The sequence below is a fragment of the Musca domestica genome, unplaced genomic scaffold (genome assembly GCF_030504385.1).
Source record: "Musca domestica strain aabys unplaced genomic scaffold, Musca_domestica.polishedcontigs.V.1.1 69, whole genome shotgun sequence".
Taxonomy (NCBI): Eukaryota; Metazoa; Arthropoda; class Insecta; order Diptera; family Muscidae; genus Musca; species Musca domestica.
Genome location: NW_026712380.1, coordinates 478450 through 502681, shown reverse-complemented (window position 1 = coordinate 502681; position 24232 = coordinate 478450). Strand labels below are relative to the sequence as shown.

Below are 24232 nucleotides of genomic sequence, written 5' to 3'. Positions count from 1 at the left end.
TTTAATTCTTTTAAAGGGGTACAAATTGGTTTGTTTTGACAAATCAGCTGATTAGTTGCAAGCTTGTGCAGGAATACCGTCTGTTTACTTTTCGCAATTTCCTTGCAAAAGAGAATAAAACTACCTTACTCTCTCAGAAAGATGTTGCTGGACAATTCCTGCAGGGAAAGTAACCAGACACACCTAATACGATCTTGTTCTCTTGATTCATTTTATTTTGATAGGTACTTTGCAGCAAACTGTCAAAAAAGTATCTGTGATTCAAACCAGCTAGCCCCCCAGCTGTAGTGTGCCGTCGTCGTTGCTTAATTCAAAACAACTTTATGTTAATTAATGAACATACATCGGGACGAAGAAGAGTGGAGAACTACGTAGAAAGAACGAAACGAATATCAGAAGTTTAGTTGCTTACGTTTTCTTGGCTTTGGCGGACGTGTTTTCTCTTCTCTGGACATTCGGATTCGAATTAAAAAAGAAAAAAACAAGAGAAAATACAAATCGGCTGTATAAAATACTTAAGTTAAATTAAAAAGTCATAATAAAAGTGTTTTTGTGCCCAATAATACAAATATAATGTCAGCCCATATCTTGAGAAATCGCAATGCCGTAGCTCTACTAAAGAAATATCTGCCACATCAAGTGAACAACAGCAGTGTGATCAAAGTAATTTTTTATTAGAAATTAATAATCTCATTGATTTTAAGTGTATCTTTTCGTAAAAATTAAATGTTTTATTTTAATACAAAAAAATATCAATTCATTACATAATTTTGCGATAATTTCTCTGTTCACCTAACCATCCATTCGTTCGTTCGGTGGGAGAATCGTTTGGAAAAATGCGTACAAATAAAAATATAGGAAATCTGTCAGTTTTGCACAAACAACCACCGGGAGAACCAAAAAAACCAAACAAGTTGAGCAAGCAAGAGAACTCTCATCTTTTGGAGAGAGACAATAGTGCTGCTATCTGTCTGTATGTTGTATGATGAATGGAGACATGAGACAGATAGAGGGGAATAATGAAGAAGCACAATAAAACTTGACAACATCATGGACTCCAACGAAAAGACCCCACTAACATGTGTTTATCAGGTGGTGCTGCTAACCGGCCGTGCTCCCCAATACTCTTGCGTGCTGAGGTGACGATCACACGAGGGGGTTTGCACTATTTTGTTTGTTTTTTTTTTTTTTTGAAGAGAGTGAGAATAACATTTAACATTCTAGCTTGTTTACCTTAGTTACACATTTGTTTTGATAATTTTCATTTATTTCGTGTCACCAACTGGACAATTTTAAAAAGTATTATCCGTTAAAAACAATGTTTGAATTGTTTAATAATAGAATTATTATCGGTAAATATATTTAATATTTATATACTCAAATATTTGGGGATGAAACCAACAACTTTGGTTAAATTTATCAATATACTTGAAAGTTATTTTTTGTTTCCGAAACTTAGCAGTGCGCATATATATTTTTTTATAAATTTAGGATTTTTTTATAGATTGAAAGAAGTGTTTTTAATTTTGACCAAAGTGAAAATCAACAAACAATCAATATAAATAAATGCACAGAAATGGAAATTATATACAGCTTTGAAATCAAGATCTCCAATTGCATCAGATTATCTATATATATAAAAGAGTAGTGAAATAACTGACTGTCTGATCGAGAATTAACGACCAGAGGGAGCGGCTGAAGCGAGAAACCTGAAATTTGCATATGGGTCAGTGTAGGCGTGTGATATGGCTGCTTTTTGAAAATTCGTACTAAAAGGGTACGAAAAGCACAAACAGAATTAGCTAGAATTCTGAAATTTGGTATGAGATTCACAGACGAAGTGCAGAATAGATGTACCAAAGAGTTTTTAGAAGTTCGAAAATTCTTTAAGGTTGCGAAAAGTTCTAAAGGGTACTAAAAAGGTACGGAATACGTACAAAAACTTGAAATTTGGTATGAGAATCAAGGTTGCAAAGAAAGTTTAATAGATAGGGTGGCTTAGGAAAGGTGTACTAAGTATGCGAGTTGTTATAAATGGTACTTCATTTGGAAGAGTTAGGTATAAAGTGAATAAAGACGGATGAAGCAGGAATTTTGAAATTTTCTGATAAAGAGGTGGTTTTAAAAATGTGCACTACAAGCGTACGAAAAGTACTAAATATTTGTATATTTGGTACAATTTGGTATTGGTTGAATATATGGTGCTAGAAATCTGAAATTTGGTATTAGGTCGCTGTTAATGTGTAACCTAGATATACAGGGTGAGATAAAAAAACTGCAACAAAGTCAAACGCCATAATTTCTATTTTTTTTTTTAATTTTATTGAATGAAATCAAAAATGTCGGAAATAGCATCAAATTTTAGAATAAGTTTAGATTTGTTCGAATTGGTTACCTTTGCAACGAATTATAGACTTCAAACGACCAAACAAAAGTGCCACACCCTGCCCGAATGCTGCTCTGTGGTATTTTGGCCCATTCCCGGCGAAGCGCTTGCTTGAGGTGATCGACACTTTGGTATATTTTAGTGACAACCTTGCTTTCAAAAAATTCCCCAGACAAAGTCCAAAGGATTGGTATCAGGAGATTTTGGTGGCCATTGTGCGCTGGAAATGAAGCGAGGAATCTCATTTTGTAATCATTCTTGGGTGGCGCGTGCTGAGTGCGAAGGTGCTGAGTCATGTTGGAATGTCCAACGTCTGCGGTCAAAATGTTTTACGTGCCCAAGGCTTTAATACACCCTCCAGAATATTTTCGCGATAATATTCGGCAATTATGTATTTTGATGCCACAGTCGATAAATACAAGCGGATGGCGACCATCAGCAGCATCACCATGGCCGGCGCTTGAGTTCTGGTGGCCAACCGAAGGTGCACATTTTCAGCTGACCTCTTTGACAAGTAAACACGATCATTTTGTTTGTTTACAAACTGCTGGAAAACGAATGTTTTCTTATCGGAGAAAACCAAATTTGGCAGTTCACCACTTTCGGCCAAGCGAAGCAGCTTTTTAGCTCTTTTGAGTCTATTTTCTCTCTTTTTCGGTGTAAGTTCTTGCACTTTTTGGAATTTCAATGGATTTGCGCCGAGCTCATTTTTCAATATTTGCCGAATGGAATATTGCGATATGTTCAGCTCACGAGCCATTTTTCGCCCACTGCCACACGCGGGTTTCGATCAAGTCGCTTTTTTTACTTTTCGAACCATTTCTACTGATGTTGCTATTTTCTTCCGTCCACTTCCTTGACGTCGGGCTACGCTATCAGTAGTATCAGGTAACGAGCGATGGTACGAGACACAAAAGATTTATTCACATTTAAATGGTGGAGTGCGATAGCCACTTGCGGTTCTCCAGCCAAATATAAAGAAATCGCTATCACGCTTCAATTCCATCACGAATAACTTTTTTTCTGGAAAATTCTCACCAAAATGCTTTTGTACGCTTGCAAACAATATAATGAGCTGTCACTGGAATAATTTTAATAGCTGTCGGACGAGTGGCTTAGAAGTGACAGCAGTCTGATGCTGGTTGCAGTTTTTGCATCCCACCCACTAAAGCTCGACTTTATATTGAAAAAACAACCAAAAATACTCACTTGAGGGTTATGCTCTCTTACCAAAATAAGCCTTGTATAATTATTTGCAATATTGCCAATGACGCTATATTCCAAGATTCCAAGGAATTTTAATTTAAGTAAGGTATCTTACTCCATCAAAACTCCGAATCATGTGTCATCTATTTTTATATCTACTGTCAAAGATTTTATGATCTATGATAAAATTAATTTGAATTCTTAGTTGTTAACATATTTAAAAAATTGTTTATTTCTGGCTAACATTCTGCAGGAGCAATTCCGTTGTTTTCATTTAACACCATGTCTGGACAAAATTGTCTCATTCAATCTCAGTGATATCGGAGAAGGAATTCGTGAAGTTACTGTGAAGGAATGGTAAGATTTCTTAAAGTGGAATATTTTTTTATTTTCAAAAAAACTAAAAATATACTTTCTATTACAGGTTCGTCAAAGTCGGAGATACCGTAGAGCAATTCGATAATCTCTGTGAAGTACAATCGGACAAAGCATCTGTCACAATTACCAGTCGTTACGATGGTAAAATTACCAAACTCCATTACAACGTGGATGATGTGGCCTTGGTGGGAAAAGCTTTATTAGATTTTGAAGTTGATGATGAGGATGGTGATGATTCGGATAGTTCAGACTCAGATGATGAGACCAGCAAGGGTAAAGCTGCCTCGGATGACAAAAAATCTGGTGATAACAAACCCGTGGCTGCCACCGATGAAGAAGTTAATCGTCACATTACCTTGGCCACCCCTGCTGTCAGACGTATTGCCAAAGAAAATAAAGTTGATTTGTCCAAAGTCAAGGCAACCGGTAAAAATGGTCGTGTCTTGAAGGGTGATGTTTTGGAATATTTGGGCATGGTACCGGCCGGTACAAATGTACCACATCCCACCATTGCTGCAAAGAATCTACAAGCAACACCAGAATGTGCTGGCAAAGCAGCAGCGCCAGTGCCAGCTGATCGTGTGGAACCATTGAAGGGTGTGCGCAAGGCCATGCTTAAGTCTATGACGGAGTCATTGGTAGGTTCTGCTCTTTTAAATTATTAAAATTGAAAATTGATATATGTTTTTATTTCTTTAGAAAATTCCCCATTTTGCCTATAGTGACGAAATCGATATGACCCGTCTCATGGAGTTCCGTAATCAATTGAAGGAAGTTGCCAAGGAAAATGGAGTTGATAAACTAACATTCATGCCCTTCTGCATTAAGGCTGCCTCGATTGCTTTGAGCAAATACCCCATTGTTAACAGTTCGTTGGATGAACCAAATGAATCCATTATTTACAAGGGTGCTCATAACATTAGTGTGGCCATTGATACACCTCAAGGATTGGTGGTGCCCAATGTGAAGAATGTCCAAAATAAGAACATCATCGAAATTGCCAAGGAATTGAATGATCTGGTGGAGCGAGGACGCAAGGGCTCTCTGACACCTGCAGATTTTGCCGATGGTACATTCTCTTTGTCGAATATTGGTGTGGTGGGTGGCACCTATACTCATCCCTGTATAATGGCGCCCCAGGTTGCCATTGGTGCCATGGGTCGTACTAAGGTTTGTTAATAGACTTTTAAACACTTTTCATTAGACTATTTTTAAATGTCGTTTTCATTTCAGGCCGTCCCTCGTTTCAACGAAAAGGATGAAGTTGTCAAGGCCTACATTATGAGCGTCAGTTGGTCGGCCGATCACCGTGTCATCGATGGCGTGACCATGGCCAGTTTCTCAAATGTTTGGAAGAAATACTTGGAAAATCCCGCCTTATTTTTGCTAAACTAATTTGTTGAGACGACAAAATTCGACCTAAATATCTTCCAGAAAAGGCTGTTGTTTTGCATTTATTTGAGTTTTGAGAAAATAAGAAATTCTCAAAACTAGAAACATAAAATGTTTAGTTTTATGTGTATCCTGTTGTAGTAGAACCGGTTTTCTGTAACTGTTTAAAGTGCATTTATAGTGAAAATATTTCGTTTAATTTTAAGATTGGTTACAGACAACTAAATGGTTTTAATTATTATTGATCCCGCCTCTTCCTTTTCCAGTTGTTTTCAAATCTCTATATTGGTATAAGTGATAACAAAAATAAACAATATTAATGTAGAAATAAAATTGCATTTATTTTACAGAACGAATGCGGAATTGTTTGTTTTTAAAGTTTAAAAAATGACCTGTTATTCCTATATGATCCAAGATATACGCAACTCCAGACGAAAAGGCTAAAGCTATATTCTTGAAATTTTGCTCGAGGGTCAGACTTCCTGCGTAGGCATGTGTTAAAGCTGGGTTTTTGGAAAAACATACTAAAAGAGTACGGTACTAAAATGTACTAAAAATTAAAAATATTTATTGGACAAACGGAATGAGCTAGAATTCTAAAATTCGGAATGAGACACTGATGGAGAATAAGATAGACGTACCAAATATTTTTTGGAAATTCGAACATTAAGGTTACCAAAACCACTAAATTGTACTAAATTTCTAAAATTGTGCTAAACATCTAAAATTGTACCATTTGGTATTATTTGAACGGATAGAGGTAAAATCTTGAAATTTGGTATGAGAATAAACTATAAAGGTGATTTTGGAAATGTATATTAAATGTGCGAAGTGTACTAAATTTTACTTAATTTGGACCAATTTGGTTAGTGTGAACGGATGAAGCTGAAATTTTTTATTGGGGTCCCTGTTGGGGTAGGTTTGTGATAAACAGTTGGTTTGGTAAATGTGTGCTAAAAGTCCACGAAAAGTACTAAATAGTACCATATTTGGTACAATTTGGTATTAGAGGAACATATAGTGCTTGAAATTTGAAATTTGTGTAGCCTGGAGGTGCTTTCGGAAAAGTGTACTACAATTGTTCGAAAAGTGCTAAATGGTACTATATTCGGTATTGGGTGAAGGAATAGGGCTGGAATCCTCAAATTTGAAATTAAGGTATCTATTGGTATCTGGAATTTAAAAACGGAGGTGCTTTTTGAAATGTGTGCTACAATTGTACGAAAAGTACTAAATAGAACTGAATTTGGTACATTATGAAATAACGACTTTAGACACGCAGGACATTTTGAGTCGCTCCAGCGTTTTCCGTCCGTCTATCTGGCTAGATGGTGCGCACGATAAATTTCAAAGTGAGTATGCAATTTGGTCTAAATATGGTTAATCGTACTATTACATTGTCTGACAAAATTTAATTTTCTGAATAACTAGGGGATATTCCAGCAGAGTATGAAATTAGAGCTTTAAATAGAAGACACGTGTATTAGCATTTTTTTTACATCGCAAGTTCCCCCTTTTCCACACTTTTGGAAATTTCGGTTTAAGATTTCTCGTGCATTATAGGTATATACAGGGTGAGATAAAAAATCTTCAACAAAGACAAACGCCATAGTTTTTAAATTTCATTTTTAAAATTTATTGAATGAAAGCAAAAAATGTCGGAAATAGCATCAAATTTATTAGATTTGATTAGATTTGTTCGAAATGGTCACCTTTGGCACGAATTATGGTCTTCAAAATTAAACCGTCACTCGCTGACCGAATGTTACTCTGCGGTATTTTGGTCCATTCCCGTCGAAGCGCTTGCTTGAGGTGATCGACACTTTGGTATTTTTTAGTACCAACCTTGCTTTCCAAAATACTCCAGACACAATAGTCCAATGGATTGGTATCCGGAGATTTTGGTGGCCATTGCGCGCTGGTAATGAAGCGAGGAACCTCATTTTGTAACCATTCTTGGGTGGCCCGTGCTGAGTGCGATGGTGCTGAGTCCTGTTGGAATGTCAAAGGTTCGCGCCCAAAATGTTTGCGTGCCCAAGGCTTTAATACACCCTCCAGAATATTTGGGCGATAATTTTTGGCATTTATTCTGATGCCACTTCGATTAATACGAGCGAAGAGCGACGATCGGCTGTTATGGCGGCTCACACCATCACCATGGCCGGCACTTGAGTTCTGGTGACCAACCGAAGGTGCACATTTTCAGCTGACCTCTTTGCCAAGTAAACACGATCATTTTGTTTGTTTACAAACTGCTGGACAACGAATGTTTTCTCATCGAAGAAAACCAAATTCGGCAGTTCACCACTTTCGGCCAAGCGAAACAACTCTTTAGCTCTTTTGAGTCTATTTTCTTGCTGTTGCTGTGTAAGTTCTTGCACTTTTTGGAATTTCAATGGCTTTACCCCGAGATCAAATGTTTAATATGGGTGAAAAAAAGGATTTGAAATTTCTGTTTTTTTTCCGAAATTGTATCAATGCCGTTTCGAGATCGTATATTTTGGGAAAAGATTTGATCTATGATGATGTTTCGAAAAGCTTTTATTGTGTGGTAGAGATGGAAATGTTTTTTTTTTTTTTTTGGAGGGGGGATCAGATCTGCAGAAACTTTACCGCAAATTGTAGTATTGTAGGTTTTCAAATTGTCGGACTTACTTTTTTTATACCCATAGTGTGGAGGATATATTAATTTTGTTATTCCGTTTGTGACACCTCGAAATATACATTTTAGCCCCCACAAAGTACATATATTCTTGATCAGCCGTCCGTCTATCCGTCTGTGGAAATCACTCTAGCTTCCGAACGAAATGAAGTAGATTGATAAAATTTTACTCAAAAGTATACTATGTCTGCAGGACTTTTGAAAATGAAAATGGGCCAAGTAGCTCCTCGTTTTGGTTTATCCCCCATATAACAGTGCCTCCCGATATTCGGTATTTTGATGAATTTATTTATTCACCGGAATTGTTTCGAATTTCGTATTTGAAGTTTGAACTGGATACTACAGCCTAAGACCGAAAATTGTCTGTGCAGGTCCACGTCTTCGTATAGCCCCCATATAATGGTACCTCCCGATATTCGGTACTTTGTGGATTTTAGCGACATTATTAACCGGAATTCTTTCAAATTTGGTATTTGAAGTTTGAAATGAATACTACAGCCTAACACAGAAAATTGTCTGTGCAGGTCCAAGTCTTCGTATAGCTCCCATATAATGATACCTCCCGATATTCGGTATTTTGATTATTTTAGCTACATTATTCATTATTAAGTTTCGCATTTGAATATTGTAATGGCTTATGACAAGAGTTACCTATGCAGGTCCATGTCGTCGTATAGACTCCAATATAACAGCTACATTCGGTATTTTTAAGATTTTAACAGAATTTTTGACGGATTTTATTTTTTTTGAGAATTGCCAAATTCATTCCAAATGGTGGAGGGTATTCAAACTTCAGCCCGGCCGAACTTACAGCTTTTTTACTTGTTAAATCTTTCTAATTATCAAGGATACAATTGCCCATAAATCCATATGGTTAAATTTTGAATCAGGCCAAACCGTTTAAATTTCTAGATTTTTCGTTACGCTTCATCTAATAAGCTTGGAGCTTTCTCGAAACTACACGAACAGGTGGTTTCTGACAACTGTTGTCAGTCGAATGCTGTTGAATCCGTACATTCCCAAGCTATAGGATTTTAGAAAAAAGTCAACAAAGAAGAAATAAACAATTCCATCGAAACGAATTCCTCCGAGTTTCACGAGTAAACATGTGTTGTTACAACTTTCCCAGACCTGCGCCGTAGATGGGAAAGCACATGTTATCCTCACACCAAGGATATAATGTTTGTAAACAAACCGGTTTGGAAGACAGAGCAAGCATAAACAAAACATGCGCACTAGGCCCCACAACACATCCAACAAGTGTTGTTGGATTTTCCCGAATCCAGGAATTACAAAGCCAAAGCTTTGTGGAAGTGAGCTTTTGCAAATGCTTTTCGAGCTTAAAAGTTTGGCAGGGAGACATGCTTAGAACAGTAAAAGTTGTAACTTTAACAGTTATTATTTAGACTTTGAGGTGATTGGACGTTTTGAGCGGAATAAGTTAAAGTAATAGAGGAATCTACACCAACAACGGTGGATACATACCTACCAGCAGAAAAAGCAGCAGATTTTTTTATAACAATTGTAACATTAAAGTAAATTATTTAAGAGCTAAGCTGGTGCAAAAAGATTGATTTGTGTGTAGCCATAAAAAAGAAGGAAAATATTGAAATTTTGATTTAAAGAAAAAAAAAAAACGAAAGTAAAAGTATTGTGAAATTAAGAAATTCTGTATTTTTATATAAAAACCCCCAATAAGCAATAACAAAAAGCGAAAAAATATACATCAAGAAACAGTGAAAGAAAGAAAAAAGAAAAAAAAAAAAAACGAAAAGCAAACCAAGTGGAGCCACCACTTTTGCAAAAATACAATTAGGAATTGTTCGTTTGTTCATGGTCGCAGCTCATTTTTTGGTAGCAGAAGCTGAATATGTAGGTAAGTGGGTCTTTTTGAATGGCTTTCCCCCAATTTAGTTTTTTTTTTTGGTGGATTTCAAAACCTACATTTTTAGAAGTAGGTTTTCTCTTTGTTAATTTTTTTTAGACCTTAAATTTTCTACGAAAAAAAGCTTCGAATATTCAGAATTCGAGTTGAAAAATACCCGAAAAAGACACATCTTGAATTTTTTTCCTACCCTGCGTGTGTGTATACTTTAGGAATTTTTCTTTCGTCTTTGCTTTAACGATTTTTCCAGTGACCTTGTTGTGTCTGTGTGTGTGTGTATTGTACGCTGATTTTCACTTCGTAGCCATGTCGTTGTTGTCGTTGCCGCTGTGTTAGCTGCTATTTTGCTTTGCGTTCTGCTTCTATACATTGTTCATACGTATCGGTGTGCCTAACTTAACAGTGGTTTTGCAAATAAGAGATGAGAATTCCGTACCTTTGTATGATTTTCAATACTCTTTGGGTGGTTAATATTATTTAACTCTAATGGAAGTATTGAAAATTAAAGATCATTTTCATATAAATCATAATCGTTAGCAGTAAAAAGTTTCCGGTCAAATTTTGGGATTTATTAAGTGTTTAGATATAATTGGATTTAGACCAAGTAAAAAATGGGCGTACCGAAATTTTTGTACCGTTCGCCAAGTGTAAAATTAAATTAAGAAAAAATAGGTTGCAATCAAAATCACCCAAACTTTGGGATAGGGTTACAGGGTCGATGAAGCAGTACATTTGAACATTATATTTTTTTCCACATAGATTTCTACTTGGTACGAACCCAGAATACAGCCCATTCTGTGGAAAATATTGACTAGAGTCTTCAAAATGGAAGGATATCATTTTTTTCAGGATGAGATGTCAATATATTAATTTATAGGCAATATGGATGAAATATATGGCCAGAACCATAAAAAACCTAAAACTGCTCCATACCTCTATTATCTACAGTTTGTGTCAAATTGTGAAACATTTTGCGGGTTAAACATTTTTGCGGGTAGATTTTTTTCAATGAAATGCCAAATTACTGTCATCTATGTTTAAAATTGGGGCTGGATCATAGAAATACAGAGTATTAGGACCTACTCTGAAAAAAATCTGCATTGAAAGGTTCGCTAAGAATCTGAAACACAAAATTCCAATATATTTGTTTCATTAATGCGTTCAAGCCTATCTAAATACTTCAATCAGCTGTTTGCATTATATGAAAGCAAAATCAAAGAGGGGATATATATTGAGAAGGTTTTTCAAAAAGATATTCTACAGCCAAAAAACCTAAAATGTCAAATCACAGGTCATGGTGGCGTGATAGATCTAAAGTTAGCTTGATATATACAATAATCAAATATCCTGGGCATAATATTAATATCTGTGCAAAGTGTTGAACATGTATCTTTGATGCTTGACATTTTGAAAATCTATCTTTGATCGATGGTTACTTGAAAAGTCAGACAGACATCGTATTCCCTATAGCATACATAACATATATTAGAAGGATATTTATATTATTTTTAGAATCTTTAAATATTAAAATTGGTGTTATAGTAATGGCAATTCGTGCTTTATAAAAAAATGCAGCTGCATTTGGGCGCCATTCGCTCAATGAACATATTTGTAAAATTCACAATTTTAGATAACTTAACAGGGAAATACAAGAGGTATAAACATGAAAAATAGCGGCTAAGTTCGGCCAGGCTGAACTTTTAATACCCATCTTGAAGGAATTTGAAAAAATTCCATCGAAAAATATCGCTCTCCGCATACCATGTTATATGAGGGCTTTACGGAGACGTGGTCCTGCGTATACAATTTTTTGTCATAGACTGTAGTGCCCATTACGAACTTTAAATACGAAATTTGAAACAATGTCGCTAAAATCATCCAAATAGCGAATATCGAGGGTACAGTTTATGGTTTTCTATACGATATCGTGGACATATATAGACATTTCTCTTCCAGGGGGTAAAGTAGTACGAAATGAACTGTAGATTTTCAGATAATTCCATTGATAAATTAAGCTACAATCATCAAAATATCGAATATCGGGAGGTACCGTTTTATGGGGGATATGAGATATCGTGGGCCTATATAGACAATTCTCTTTCAGGGGGAAAAGTACTCGAAAATATATCCTTGTGTAGTATTTCATGCAATTCCATTGAATAATGTCATTAAAATCATCATATACCGAATATCGTAGGTGCTGTTATATGGGGGCTATACGATGTCACAGACCGATGTAGCCCATCTTCGAACTTGACCTGCCTGCAGACAAAATTCTGATCTGTGCATAAGCTTATAATAATATAAGCTTCCTATTTTAATTCGTTTTGACTCTATCGTGATTGCAACAGACGCGCAGACGGCCAAAATGTTTGAGTGCCCCCAAGGCTTTAATACACCCTCCAGAATATTTTCGGGATAATATTCGGAATTTATTCTGATCGATTAATACGAACGGAGAGCGACCATCGGCTGTTATGGCGGTCCAAACCATCGCCATGACCGGCGCTTGAGTTCTGGTGGCCAACCGAAGTTGCACATTTTCAGCTGACCTCTTTGACAAGTAAATACAATCATTTTGTTTGTTTGCAAACTGCTGCGCAACGAATGTTTTCTCATCGGAGAAAACCAAATTCGGCAGTTCACCACTTTCGGCCAAGCGAAGCAACACTTTTTAGGTCTATTGAGTCTATTTTCTTTCTGTTGCAGTGTGAGTTCTTGCACTTTTTGGAATTTCAATGGCTTTACCCCGAGTTCATTGTTCAATATTTGCCAAATGCTATATTGCGATATGTTCAGCTCACGAGCCATTTTTCGGCCACTGCGACGCGGGTATCGATCAAGTCGCTTTTTTACTTTTTCGAACCATTTCTGCTGATGTTGCTGTTTTCTTCTGTCCATTTCCTTGATGTCGGGCTACGCTACCAGTATCACGGTAACGAGCGATGGTACGAGACACAAAAGATTTATTCACATTTAAAGGCTGGAGTGTTCTAACGATGGTCACTTGTGGCTTTCCAGCCAAATGTAGAGAAATCACACTATCACGCTTGAATTCCATCACAAAACATTTTTTTTCTGGAAAATTCTCATCAAAATGCTTTTGTAAGGTTGTAAACAATATAATGAGCTGTCACTGGAATAATGTTAACAGCTGTCGGACGAGTGGCTTAGAAATGACAGCAGTCTGAAGTTGGTTGCAGTTTTTTCATCTAACCCTGTATTGTTGGTGAGAATAATATTTAAGGCAGCTTAACGATGTCCATCTGTCCACGGTTAGTCCACCTTTATTTATATTCTCCATTTAAACAATCCTCCCGATTTTTAGCATTCTGAATGCTTTAAGAAGCTGTGTAAGTTTCGGACTCTTAATAGATAGGGGGTTTCGCACGAAAAAATGTCAATATAGGTCCACTATTTGATATAGCCTCCATTTAATGGAAACTACAGATTTTTAAGTATGCCTAGAGATTAACATGCATTTTTTTAGACCAGTTGAGCTGCCCTTTAGTGTGTCAGGTTTCCAGGGTATAATCGAAAATATTAACAAACTATTTGGCATCGTTAACATATAATAGTCTATTTTATGTGTCGTAGATTTTAGCACCAATAAATAATTGGATTTGTATTTTTATATCTTAACAAGTAGAACATCTTGACTGGTTGTCCACCATCTGGAATTGGTACTGTAGCCTCCAATTTTCATGATATATTGAACAATTAAGGGATTACAACACTAAAGAGTTCAGCCCGAACAATAAAGTCATTCAACATTCTAATCTAAAAGGGAAAGATATAAAACGAAAAATAAATTGGATTTTGTTTGTGGAGTCCGGAATCGTTCAAAAAGATGATTTCGGAGTCGAAGTCTGATAAAAAATTACTTGACTGCCTTGCCCCGAAAAGAAGTATTCTTTTAAAAATGTTTGATTGGTTAGATAAGTATTACACATATTTTTAAATCGTCAAAAAAATAACAGTTATTTTTGTCTTTAAAAATAAATCTCGAACATTTGGGCGCCATTCGTTAGATTTTGTGATGGTCGCCAACCTTGATAATTTTGTGGGAAACTTTGCGAGGCGATTTCGTTTTTTTTTCAGAAATAGGTTAGATGAAATAAAAAATAATAAATAAATGTCGTTGAACGCAAAACCACGAAGAAAGTTCGATTTTGAAGTCAAATACCTTAGGAACTACTTTTCAAATTTCATAGAGAAGGAAAGCCTAAGAAGATTTCTTTCAAAAAAAAAAAAAATAAATAAATAAATAAACAAAAATTATGATATATCTCTGCATGTCCAAAAGTGTCAGAATTGTGTAAAATATATATGCTAAAATCTGTAATGATTCGGATTGTTTTCTATGAATTTTAAATATTTGAAAAAAAGTATTTAAATGGTGGCTATGGGTCCCATTCCAAAAAAAAAAAAAAAAAAAAAAATCATGGATAAAATCTTTTGATATTTTAAAATAAAACTTAAGGAAACTAAATTTAGACGCAATAGCCATATGGACCTTGCATTGAATCGAGGTCTGATATTAAAATAAAATTGTGGGCCAACTTTTAAATCGATTAGAACCCAAAAATTGAAATTGGACATGGAAACCTCGACATATCAAATTTTCGGAGTGACCGATAATGTTTTCCAGATTTTCTATAATGAAGATTTATATCATCTAAGAACCTGATAGAACAAATTACAACTAATTTGATTGGCCATTTGTGATGAGAATCGGCATCAATGTCTGTACCCATTTTTAAAACTCTATCCTAAATAACTATTCTATTGTTCGTTAAAAATACTAGTATTTCGAAATTAACTCTTTAAAATCTTTTGACTTTTTTCTAAAGACAAACTTGTTTCCCCTCTCCGGTAAATTAAGAGAAAAAAATCCACGTAAAAAAATTTCTATATATCAATATACCTACCAATTTTTTTTAAAAAAAAGGTTTGGATTTAAAAAGTGGTATTTCATTAAATTTAATTTTTTTAACGGCATGTCAAAGAAAAACACCATCCATTTCATGGATGTATCTCGATACATATTTTATTAAGGACGAACTTTTTTTTCGAATTTTCTACTTTCTTATAAGTGGAAATGCTAAATTGAACCAGATTTTAGTTTTTATTTTTTTTTAATTTATACTAAATTTAATATTATTAGCTCATAACCTATGCACCTGAAAAGATTTAAAATCAACAAAAATCTTAAGTGATTCTAATATTCTCTAATCCATTTCCCATTTTTTAATTTATTATAAAATTTGCTTTTCAAAATTATTGTTTTATGTGAAACCACTGTGTTTAGTCTGCTGCTAGTAAGGGCCTAACTGTTGTAGCTGCTGCTGTGACACACACTCTCTCTTTACAACAATGCCTACAAAAATACTACTAATGTGGCAAATGCAAACAAATTCATATAAAACATGACCCAAACCCTCAATAGTACAATCCTCCCCCGCTCACACCTATACCGAACACATGCCACACTCACACACAGATTGAGACAGACAGCCAGAAATTCTGCCAACAATTTGCTGCTCATATTGTGGTGGAACCCCCTTGCTCCCGTCCAAAGTAAATGTTCGCGCCAGCTCCAGGAGAACGAAAAAAACCTTCTATTTGGGGTTTTACTTTTTTACACCCCCATCGAACAGCACTTGGTCTGCCTGCCTACCAGCCAGGCAGTCAGTCCGTCAGCCATCTAACTTGTGGTGTTATCATGTTTATGTAGTTGTCGCATTTTTTCGGGTTTTTCTTTTACTCGAGTTTTGTTGTTGTTGTTTGCTATTCAACTCTGCTTTTAGGTTGTATTCTTTTGGGGGATAAATATAGAACAATACCAAAAAAATGTTATTTTAACATTGTAACAAACGGACGCACTTATGTGACAGGCTGGCTCGTTGGCCAGTAATGTAGAAAGAAGTAGAGAACCAACAAAAAAAAATCTCATATTCCCATATGAGGTGCGTTTTGACGAACATTAGACAATATTAAACAGTGGTGTAAAGTTTAAGAAAAAAAAATAGAGAAATTATAAGTCCGTAAGTATCATTTGGTGCGTTGGCTGAAATTCACCCTATATCTTAAGAAATGATAATTTTGAACTTATAGGGGTACTCGAAATAATTTTAACGGAAGAAAACTGATACTACTTTCACTTTCTATCAACACTAAATCTAGAGTGAAGATGGGACATATTGGTCTAACCCTTTATGTAACAGTACTACAAATTTTTGAGAAACAATCCCGTAAAAACTGGAGGAAGTATCCGATTGGGTTGAAACTTAGCACATTGCAATTTTTACACCTTCCTCCATACATCCGTTCATAACTCATCAAAATAATAATAATAAATATAAACAAGTAAGCAAAGGCTACAGTCTAGCGGGGCCGACCGTTGAATACCCTACAACACTATAATAAATGATACAGTTTATATAGGCGAGATACTCGAAAGAATTCCACAAGATATTGTGACAAATAATAAAAGAAAACCATCAAGTTTCGTTCTCTAATTTTCGAATAATAGAAACTTGAACTGATTTGCTCATTTCCAATTTATTCGTAGATGTTGCACGTAAATGGTCTTCCTAGATCTGGAACCAATATTTCCCAAAGACCTATAATCTCTCAGAAGATTAACATTATTTATTGGTTTTTGACTGAAACGCATCTATATGAGATACAGACATTTGACTATATTCTTCAACGAAATCAGCCTTAACGAAATAGTCAGAAGTGCGTCTTTTCTGTATTTGTGAATTCTCCAAAAAGACACTGGAATGGATATTTTCGTATTTTGTCTACAAAAGTTGGCAAACTATTTCACACATTGAATATTTTTGGATGGCCATCCAAAACTATTTGGCTTTTGCAATGTCCGGTAACCTCCATTCAAATGCGATCGGGCGATAATTAAGACTTGCTGACAATTTTGCAGTTTTTTTTTGTCCATTTCAACCCCTAAATATATGGCGATTATCTCCAAAAAGAGTAGGCTTCTATTCTGACCCTCATCTTATCCCCATGCAAAATTTCATAAGGATCGGGCCATAAATGCGATCTGTATATGATATCCTGATATCCTAACTACTTAGTTTTGTTAACTGTAGAAATATTACCAAATGTTTAATTCAAAATGAAAATATGCCAAAAATATGACAAAATTGAAAAAATATGAGAAAATGTTACAAAACCAATATTTTCATCTTTAGAGAGATATTTTTATGCAATTTTTAGACGTTTTTTCTTTCCTGCCAAGAGGCCATTCTGAATTAATGAGAAATGTCGAAATCAGTTCAGCCGTTCTCCACATATAAGAAATCTTTCAAGCATATCTTCTTTGATAGACATATATATCGCACATATTTTGCTATATATCCGATTTGATGGATGTTAACATCAATGTAAAGATCAGAAGTAACCTTGCCATGGCTTTTGATTTCGCCGGGATTTAAAATATTCGCGGTTTAATGACAAATTTTGAATTTTTTCAACACAAAAGATATTGTCTATTTTACCCGCTAAATATTATCCGATGACCTCCCAAATTGGTAGGCTTCTTCCCCGCCCTAAACTCTAGCTACATGCGCAATTCCGCGTCGATTGGTCTATAATTGCGACCTGTAGAGCAAGTGCAAAATCAGGATTTTTTTCTGTTTTTGGTCCATTTCAACCCCTAAATATTATGCGATCATCTCCAAAAGAAATAGGGTTCTATTCTGACCTTAACCCCACCTACATTCTAAATTTCGTGAAGATCGGGCCATAATTGCGACCTGTAGAGTGATTACAAATTAACATGGACAGACGGACAGACGGACGGACATACATAGCTAGATCGACTCAGCTCGGCGAGCTAGGAAGATCCATATATACTTTCCTATATGGGAAACCAATATTTCGAGGTGTTACATAAATTCTGGCCCAATCAAACTTATGATACCCCCAACACATAGTGTTGTAGGGTATAAAAAGTATATACGGGATAAGATGAGAAAGCTGCAATCAACTTCCGACTGCTGCCATTTCTAAGCCACTTGGCCGACAGCTGTTAAAACTATTCCAGTGACAGCTCATTATATTGTTTACAAGCGCACAAAAGCATTTTGGTGAGAATATTCCAGAAAAAAAGTTATTCGTGATGGTATACAAGTGAGATAGTGATATCATCGCTCGTTACCGTGATACTGGCAATGCCCGACGTCAAGGAAGTGGATGGAAGAAAACAGCAACATCAGCAGAAATGGTTCGAAAAGTAAAGAAGCGTCTTAATCGAAACTCACGTCAGAGTGGCCGAAAAATGGCTCGTGAGCTGAACATATCGAAATATTCCATTCGGCAAATATTGAAAAATGAGCTCGGGGTAAAGCCATGGAAATTCTAAAAAGTGCAAGAACTTACACCGCAACAGAAAAAAATAGATTCAAAAGAGCTAAAGAGTTGATCCGCTTGGGCGAAAGTGGTGAACTGCCGAATTTGGTTTTCTTCGATGAGATAATGATAGTGTTTACTTTCCAAAGAGGTCAGCTGAAAATGTGCACCTTCGGTTGGCCACCAGAACTCAAGCTCCGGCCATGGTGATGGTGCGAGCCGATGGTCGCTCTCCGCTCGTATTAATCGACCGTGGCATCAGAATAAATGCCGAATATTATCGGGAAAATATTCTGGAGGGTGTATTAAAGCCTTAGGCACGTAAACATTTTGGCCGCAGACCTTGGGCTCCCAACAGGATTCAGTACCATCGCACTCAGTACGCGCCACCCAAGAATGGTTACAAAATTAGGTTCCTCGCTACATTTCCAGCGCACAATGGCCACCAAAATCTCCGGATACCAATCCGTTGGACTATTGTGTCTGGAGTATTTTGGAAATCAGGGTTGGCACTAAAAAATACCAAAGTGTCAATGACCTCAAGCAAGCGCTTCGCCGGGAATGGGCCAAAATACAGAGAGAGTAGAGCAACATTTGGGAAGCGTCTGACGGTTTCATTGGCCGTTATAATTCCAGGCATTAATTCGTGCCAAAGATGACCAATTCGAACAAATCTAAATGTATTCTATTTGATGCTATTTCCAACATTTTAAGCTTTCATTCAATAAAATTTAAAAATTATGGGGTTTGACTATATTGCAGTTTTTTTATCTCACCCTGTAATGGTAACTCCTGGACCGAACTTAACTGCTTTTGTACTTGCGGATAACACTTTTAAGGGCTATCGGGAAACTTGTTAAAAATATTTTTTTAGAGGAATGTCAGAATTTTTATACGAACATACCCGGATTTCACATAAAGAAGATAACAAATTCGAACTTTTCAAGAAATGTTTGAGAAACTTTCAAAGCAATAGATTTGGAGATTTTTTGTTTTTTTGGGAAATTATTAAAAAATTTTCCAAATTTTCTTTTAAAGAATTATTAATAAATTTTCCAGATTTTTAGAGAACATATCAGGTCTACAAACGTGAAGTTTTTGATGATATTTTTAATAGACTAATATGGCGTTATTTAATGACAACTTTTGAAGGATTTTAAGAGACTAGAATGGTAGCAAATTTGTATTTTCTGGGATATGTGTGTAAGTTGTTATTATGTCAGAGTAACCAACGTGGAATTTTAATGAATGTTTTTAAAGACAACCAGAGCTGAAAATATGTAATTTTGGACCATTAATCGTAGATTTTTTAAAAATGTTATTAGAGACACATTCGTGGACATTAAAGGATAAAGGATATTAGGACAACAAATATGATTTTATAGGCATACTTTTGAGTAATTATTAGTTCTGAAGACGTGAATGTTTCTGAAGGATGTTTTTTGGAGAACTACAGTCCTACAAACCTGGTTTTTAATTTTGTGAGAGGACTTCAGGACAACAAACGTGACTTTAAAAAGAATATTTTTTGAGAGAAAATTAGATCAAAAACCATGAATATTTAAACATATTTTTTGGAGGAACTATCTACTCTACTGACGAGGATTTTTAAAGGACATGCGTATATTTTTAAGGGTGTTTTTGAGGAACTATATGTGGTAAAGTCGCGGATTTTTAAAGGATATTTCTATCAGTTCTAGGGACGCGGATTTTTAAAAGGATATTTTCGAAGAACTATCAGTTCAACAGACGTAGATTTTCAAAGGATATTTTTATTAAAATTATCTGTTCTACAGACGTGGATTTTTAAAGGATATTTCTTGTGGTATCTTTCGAGGAGCTTTCAGTTCAGTTTCAGTGCATTTTTAAGGGTCATTTCTTCTGATATCCTTCGAGGAACTTTCAGTTCAAGAGACGTAAAATTTATAAGGATACTTTTTTGAGGTATCTTTCGAAGAAAATTTCAGTTCAACAGACGTGAATTTTTAAAGGACATTCCTCAAGGTATCTTTCGAGGAGCTTTTAATTCAACACACGTGAATTTTTAAAGGATATTTCATAAGGTATCTTTTAAAGAACTTTCAGTTAAGATTTTTTAAAGGATGTTTTTTTGAGGTCTTATATGTTCTAGAGACGTGGATTCTTAATAAATATCAACTTTCAGTTTTTCAGACTTGGATTTTTAAAGGATATTTTACTAGGTATCTTTCTTTAAAGGACATTCGTTCAGATATCTTTCGAGGAGCTTTCCATTCAACACACGCGTATTTTTAAAGGATATTTCATGAGGTATCTTTTAAAGAACTTTCAGTTAAGATTTTTTAAAGGATGTTTTTTGAGGTCTTATCTGTTCTAGAGACGTGGATTCTTAATAAATATCTTTCGATTAACGTTCAGTTTTACAGACTTGGATTGTTAAAGGATATTTTTCTAGGTATCTTTCGAGGAACTTTCAATTTTACAGGCGTTTTGAGGACCTTTCAGATATACTAGTGTGGATTTTTAATAGATATATTTGGAGGAACTTTAAGTTCTACAGACATGGAGTTTTAAAGGATATTTTTTGAGAAACTATCTGACCCACAGACTTGAGTTTTTAAAGGATGTTTTTTTGAGGAAATATTAATTTTACGGACGTGTTTTTTAAGGATATTTCTTAAGGGAACTTCAGTTCTATGGACGAATATTTTTAAAGGAAATGTTTTTTTTTTTAAAGAAAGGTTTTTTTAACAGTAGCCCATTTTGAAATAAGGAGAAAGAATGCTGTTTTCTAATTATTTGCTGAAAAAGTCATTATTTGGTACTGAGATTTTTTGCTGGTATATTTTCCAAACGGCTTGTACTCTTATAGCATTCCTCGCAAATTACTGTGCCTACAATCTACAAAGTATAACACTTGGGGGAAAACATTCTCCTGCGAAACACACTCAGCCACTCACACACATACACACGCATACATAGATAGTTACTGACTTCCCCAAAGCTTTTACCAACTTACTTTTTTGTGTGGATAAGTTACGAACTTGGATATTGTAATCAGTTTGTAGTACGTCGGGCATAAAAGGCAAGAGAAAAGCCGAGGGAGAGAGAGAGAGGAAACGATGAGAGTCATGGTTCATTAAAATTTATTTTTTTCATTTTGTCGAGGATTATATAAAACTATAAGTTTTCGGGCATTGTTGTTGTTGCGGACTTTTTGTGTTTGGTTTGTTTGTGGTTATCACAAATTTGGTAGTTTGGAGGTTACGCTGGAGGCCATTTACTGTGTGCAAGCGCAACAGTTCTTTCCTCTATGCGTTGCGTTTGTTAACGAGTTTCTTTGGATTATTTGGGAGGAATAGTGCATTGGGGTAGGGGGCGCAATGATAAAATAAATTAAATTCTCTGGAACTGTTGTTCTTTAATAAAAACACGATAATTAAAACCATATAAATTAAATTGGAAGTAAATATGAATTCCTATTATTATACCCTCCACCATACTATGGAGGGTATATTAACTTTGGAGGGTAAATTCTAAGTTGATTTAGCAATGTCGGTCTGTCTGTCCGTCTGTCTGTTGTAATCACACTATCTTTCGAACAAATTGAGATAGAAGGCTAAAATTTTGCACACATGTTTATTTTTCCAGTAGGCAGGTTAATTTCGTTAATGGGCCATGTAGGTCCACGTTTTCATATAGCCCCCATATAACGGTACCTCCCTATATTCGGTATTTTGATGATTTTAGCGACATTATTAACCGGAATTGTTTAAAATTAGGTATTTGAATTTCGAAAAGGATACCACAGCCTAAGACAGAAAATTGTCTGTGCAGGTCCACGTCTTCGTATAGCCCCCATATAACGGAACCTCCCTATATTCGGTATTTTGATGATTTTAGCGACATTATTAACCGGAATTGTTTAAAATTCGGTATTTGAAGTTCGTAATGGATGCTACAGCCTAAGACAGAAAATTGTCTGTGCAGGTCCACGTCTTCGTATAGCCCCCATATAACGGAACCTCCCGATATTCGGTATTTTAATGATTTTAGCGACATTATTCTCCGGAATTCTTTCAAATTTGGTATTTGAAGTTCGAAATGGATACCGCAGCCTAAGACGGAAAATTGTCTGTGCAGGTTCACGTCTTCGTATAGCCTCCATATAACAGTACCTCCCGATATTCAGCATTTTGATGACTTTAGCGACATTATTAACCGGAATTGTTTAAAATTTGGTATTTGAAGTTCGTAATGGATACTACAGCCTAAGACAGAAAATTGTTTGTGCAGGTTCACGTCTTCGTATAGAACCTATATAACGGTACCTCCCTATATTCGGCATTTTGATGATTTTAGGGTCATTATTCACCGATTTTTTTTCAAATTACGTATTTAGAGCTCGTAATGGGAACTACACTCTGTGACAGAAAATTGTCTACACAGGTCCAGGTTTTCGTATGGGCCCCATATATCAGTACCTCCCTATATTCGGTATTTTGACGAGTTTAGGTATAATACCCACCGAGATTGTTTGAGACGCGTATTTGAAGTTCGTAATGGATGCTATAGCCTATGTCAGAAAATTATCTATGCTGGTTCAGGTCTTCGCACAGCTCCGATATAACGCTTCCTCCTATATACGATATTTTGATGATTTTAGCTACATTATTCACCGTTTATTTCAAGTTTCGAATTTGAATATGGTAATGGCTTATGACAAACAATGCCCATGTAGGTCCACGTCGTATTTACACCAATATAACGGCTATATTCAGTATTTTTAAAATTTTAACAGAATTGTTTAAGGATTTTATTTCCAAATTCGTTCCAAATGGTGGAGGGTATTTAAAGTTCGGCCCGATGGAACTTACTGCTTTTTAACTTGTTTTTTTTTTTCCTAGGATCCCCATGTGCATGTAAATTTTTTCTACTTTCCCAATCCCTTTAAAAAATCTTCCACTTTGGCTTAAAATTGCCACGTTTCAAAGACGAAACAAAACAAATTGAGTGACAATGTCCTAATAGTGTTCGACTGAATGCATTTATCATGTCGTCGCCGCCGTCGTCGTCAGAAACGACATTTGACGATAGTTGTGACGACGATTATTTAGTTGGCACCTTCTTTCGCTGAACTCTCGCCCCAGTCATTCAAGGTTAATGGTGTGCAAAGAACGAACTTTGCCTCGCTTTGTCATTGTTCTTGAATAAAAAAAAAAAAACGATGGAACAAACAAATGAAGGGAGGGAGAAAGGAGGTGAATACAATTTCCACGTTTATTTACTTGGCAAATTTTCAAGACACGAATGCGGACAAAAATAAAATTAAAAAAAAAAAAACACCGAGTCAACGACAAATGAATGGAAAATCACTGCCCTGGAGCGAACACATCCTTGTTTGCATTGCTGGCTGTCGTTCATGGGGAGAAATCGGAATTCATGTGTAAGCCAAGCTATCTATGGGTACATTCCACTTTGAACTTTTACATGTCATGGTATTTGCAATCGAATGCCATGTATCTGCTTAGCGTTGTTGCTATTCTTTTTTTGAGGCATTTTTTTTTCTTTTAATTCCGACAAACGTTGCTAGGTTAACATTGTTTTCATTGTTTCACTGAATTTTTGGCCGGCTTGTGGTGTTGTCCGTTACACATTGTTGCAGAAAGTTGTAAAGTTATAAGTCGGTGGGGTTATTTTAAAGGGATATCAATTTTTAAAGGGATATCAATTTTCAGAATTCCATCTCTATCCCAACGCCTCAGTATACAGAAGAGCATATTAGTTAAACCCTTACCACGTCCACTGTTTCTGACTAAAACTATTTCAACGTTTTTCATAATAAAAATTGACCACCGCCATCTTAGAAACCAAAAGTGACCACAATATCATATTTTAGGATTCAAAGTCTGTGCATTCTCTCATCGGCGAATTTAGTATCATTTGGTACTTTTCGAACAATAAT

The 24232-nt window shown here is 35.6% G+C and overlaps 2 protein-coding genes across 3 annotated transcripts in view; both read left to right on the top strand.

Annotated features, from left to right (window-relative positions):
• The first annotated feature begins 328 nt into the window (after positions 1-328).
• Positions 329-5718, top strand: LOC131805971 (lipoamide acyltransferase component of branched-chain alpha-keto acid dehydrogenase complex, mitochondrial-like). The gene is made up of 5 exons (XM_059129780.1): positions 329-663; positions 3846-3949; positions 4017-4608; positions 4670-5140; positions 5204-5718. The coding sequence occupies exons 1-5, from the start codon at positions 574-576 to the stop codon at positions 5363-5365; spliced, it is 1419 nt and encodes a 472-aa protein (XP_058985763.1). The 5' UTR covers positions 329-573; the 3' UTR covers positions 5366-5718.
• A 3713-nt stretch (positions 5719-9431) lies between these two features.
• The window catches only part of LOC131805970 (MAP kinase-activating death domain protein-like), a 145298-nt gene continuing 130497 nt past the window's right edge, over positions 9432-24232 (top strand). For both annotated transcript variants that reach the window (XM_059129778.1, XM_059129779.1), the window contains exon 1: positions 9432-9900. The gene's annotated coding sequence lies outside the window, so the exon portion shown is untranslated. The remainder of the gene's footprint in view (positions 9901-24232) is intronic.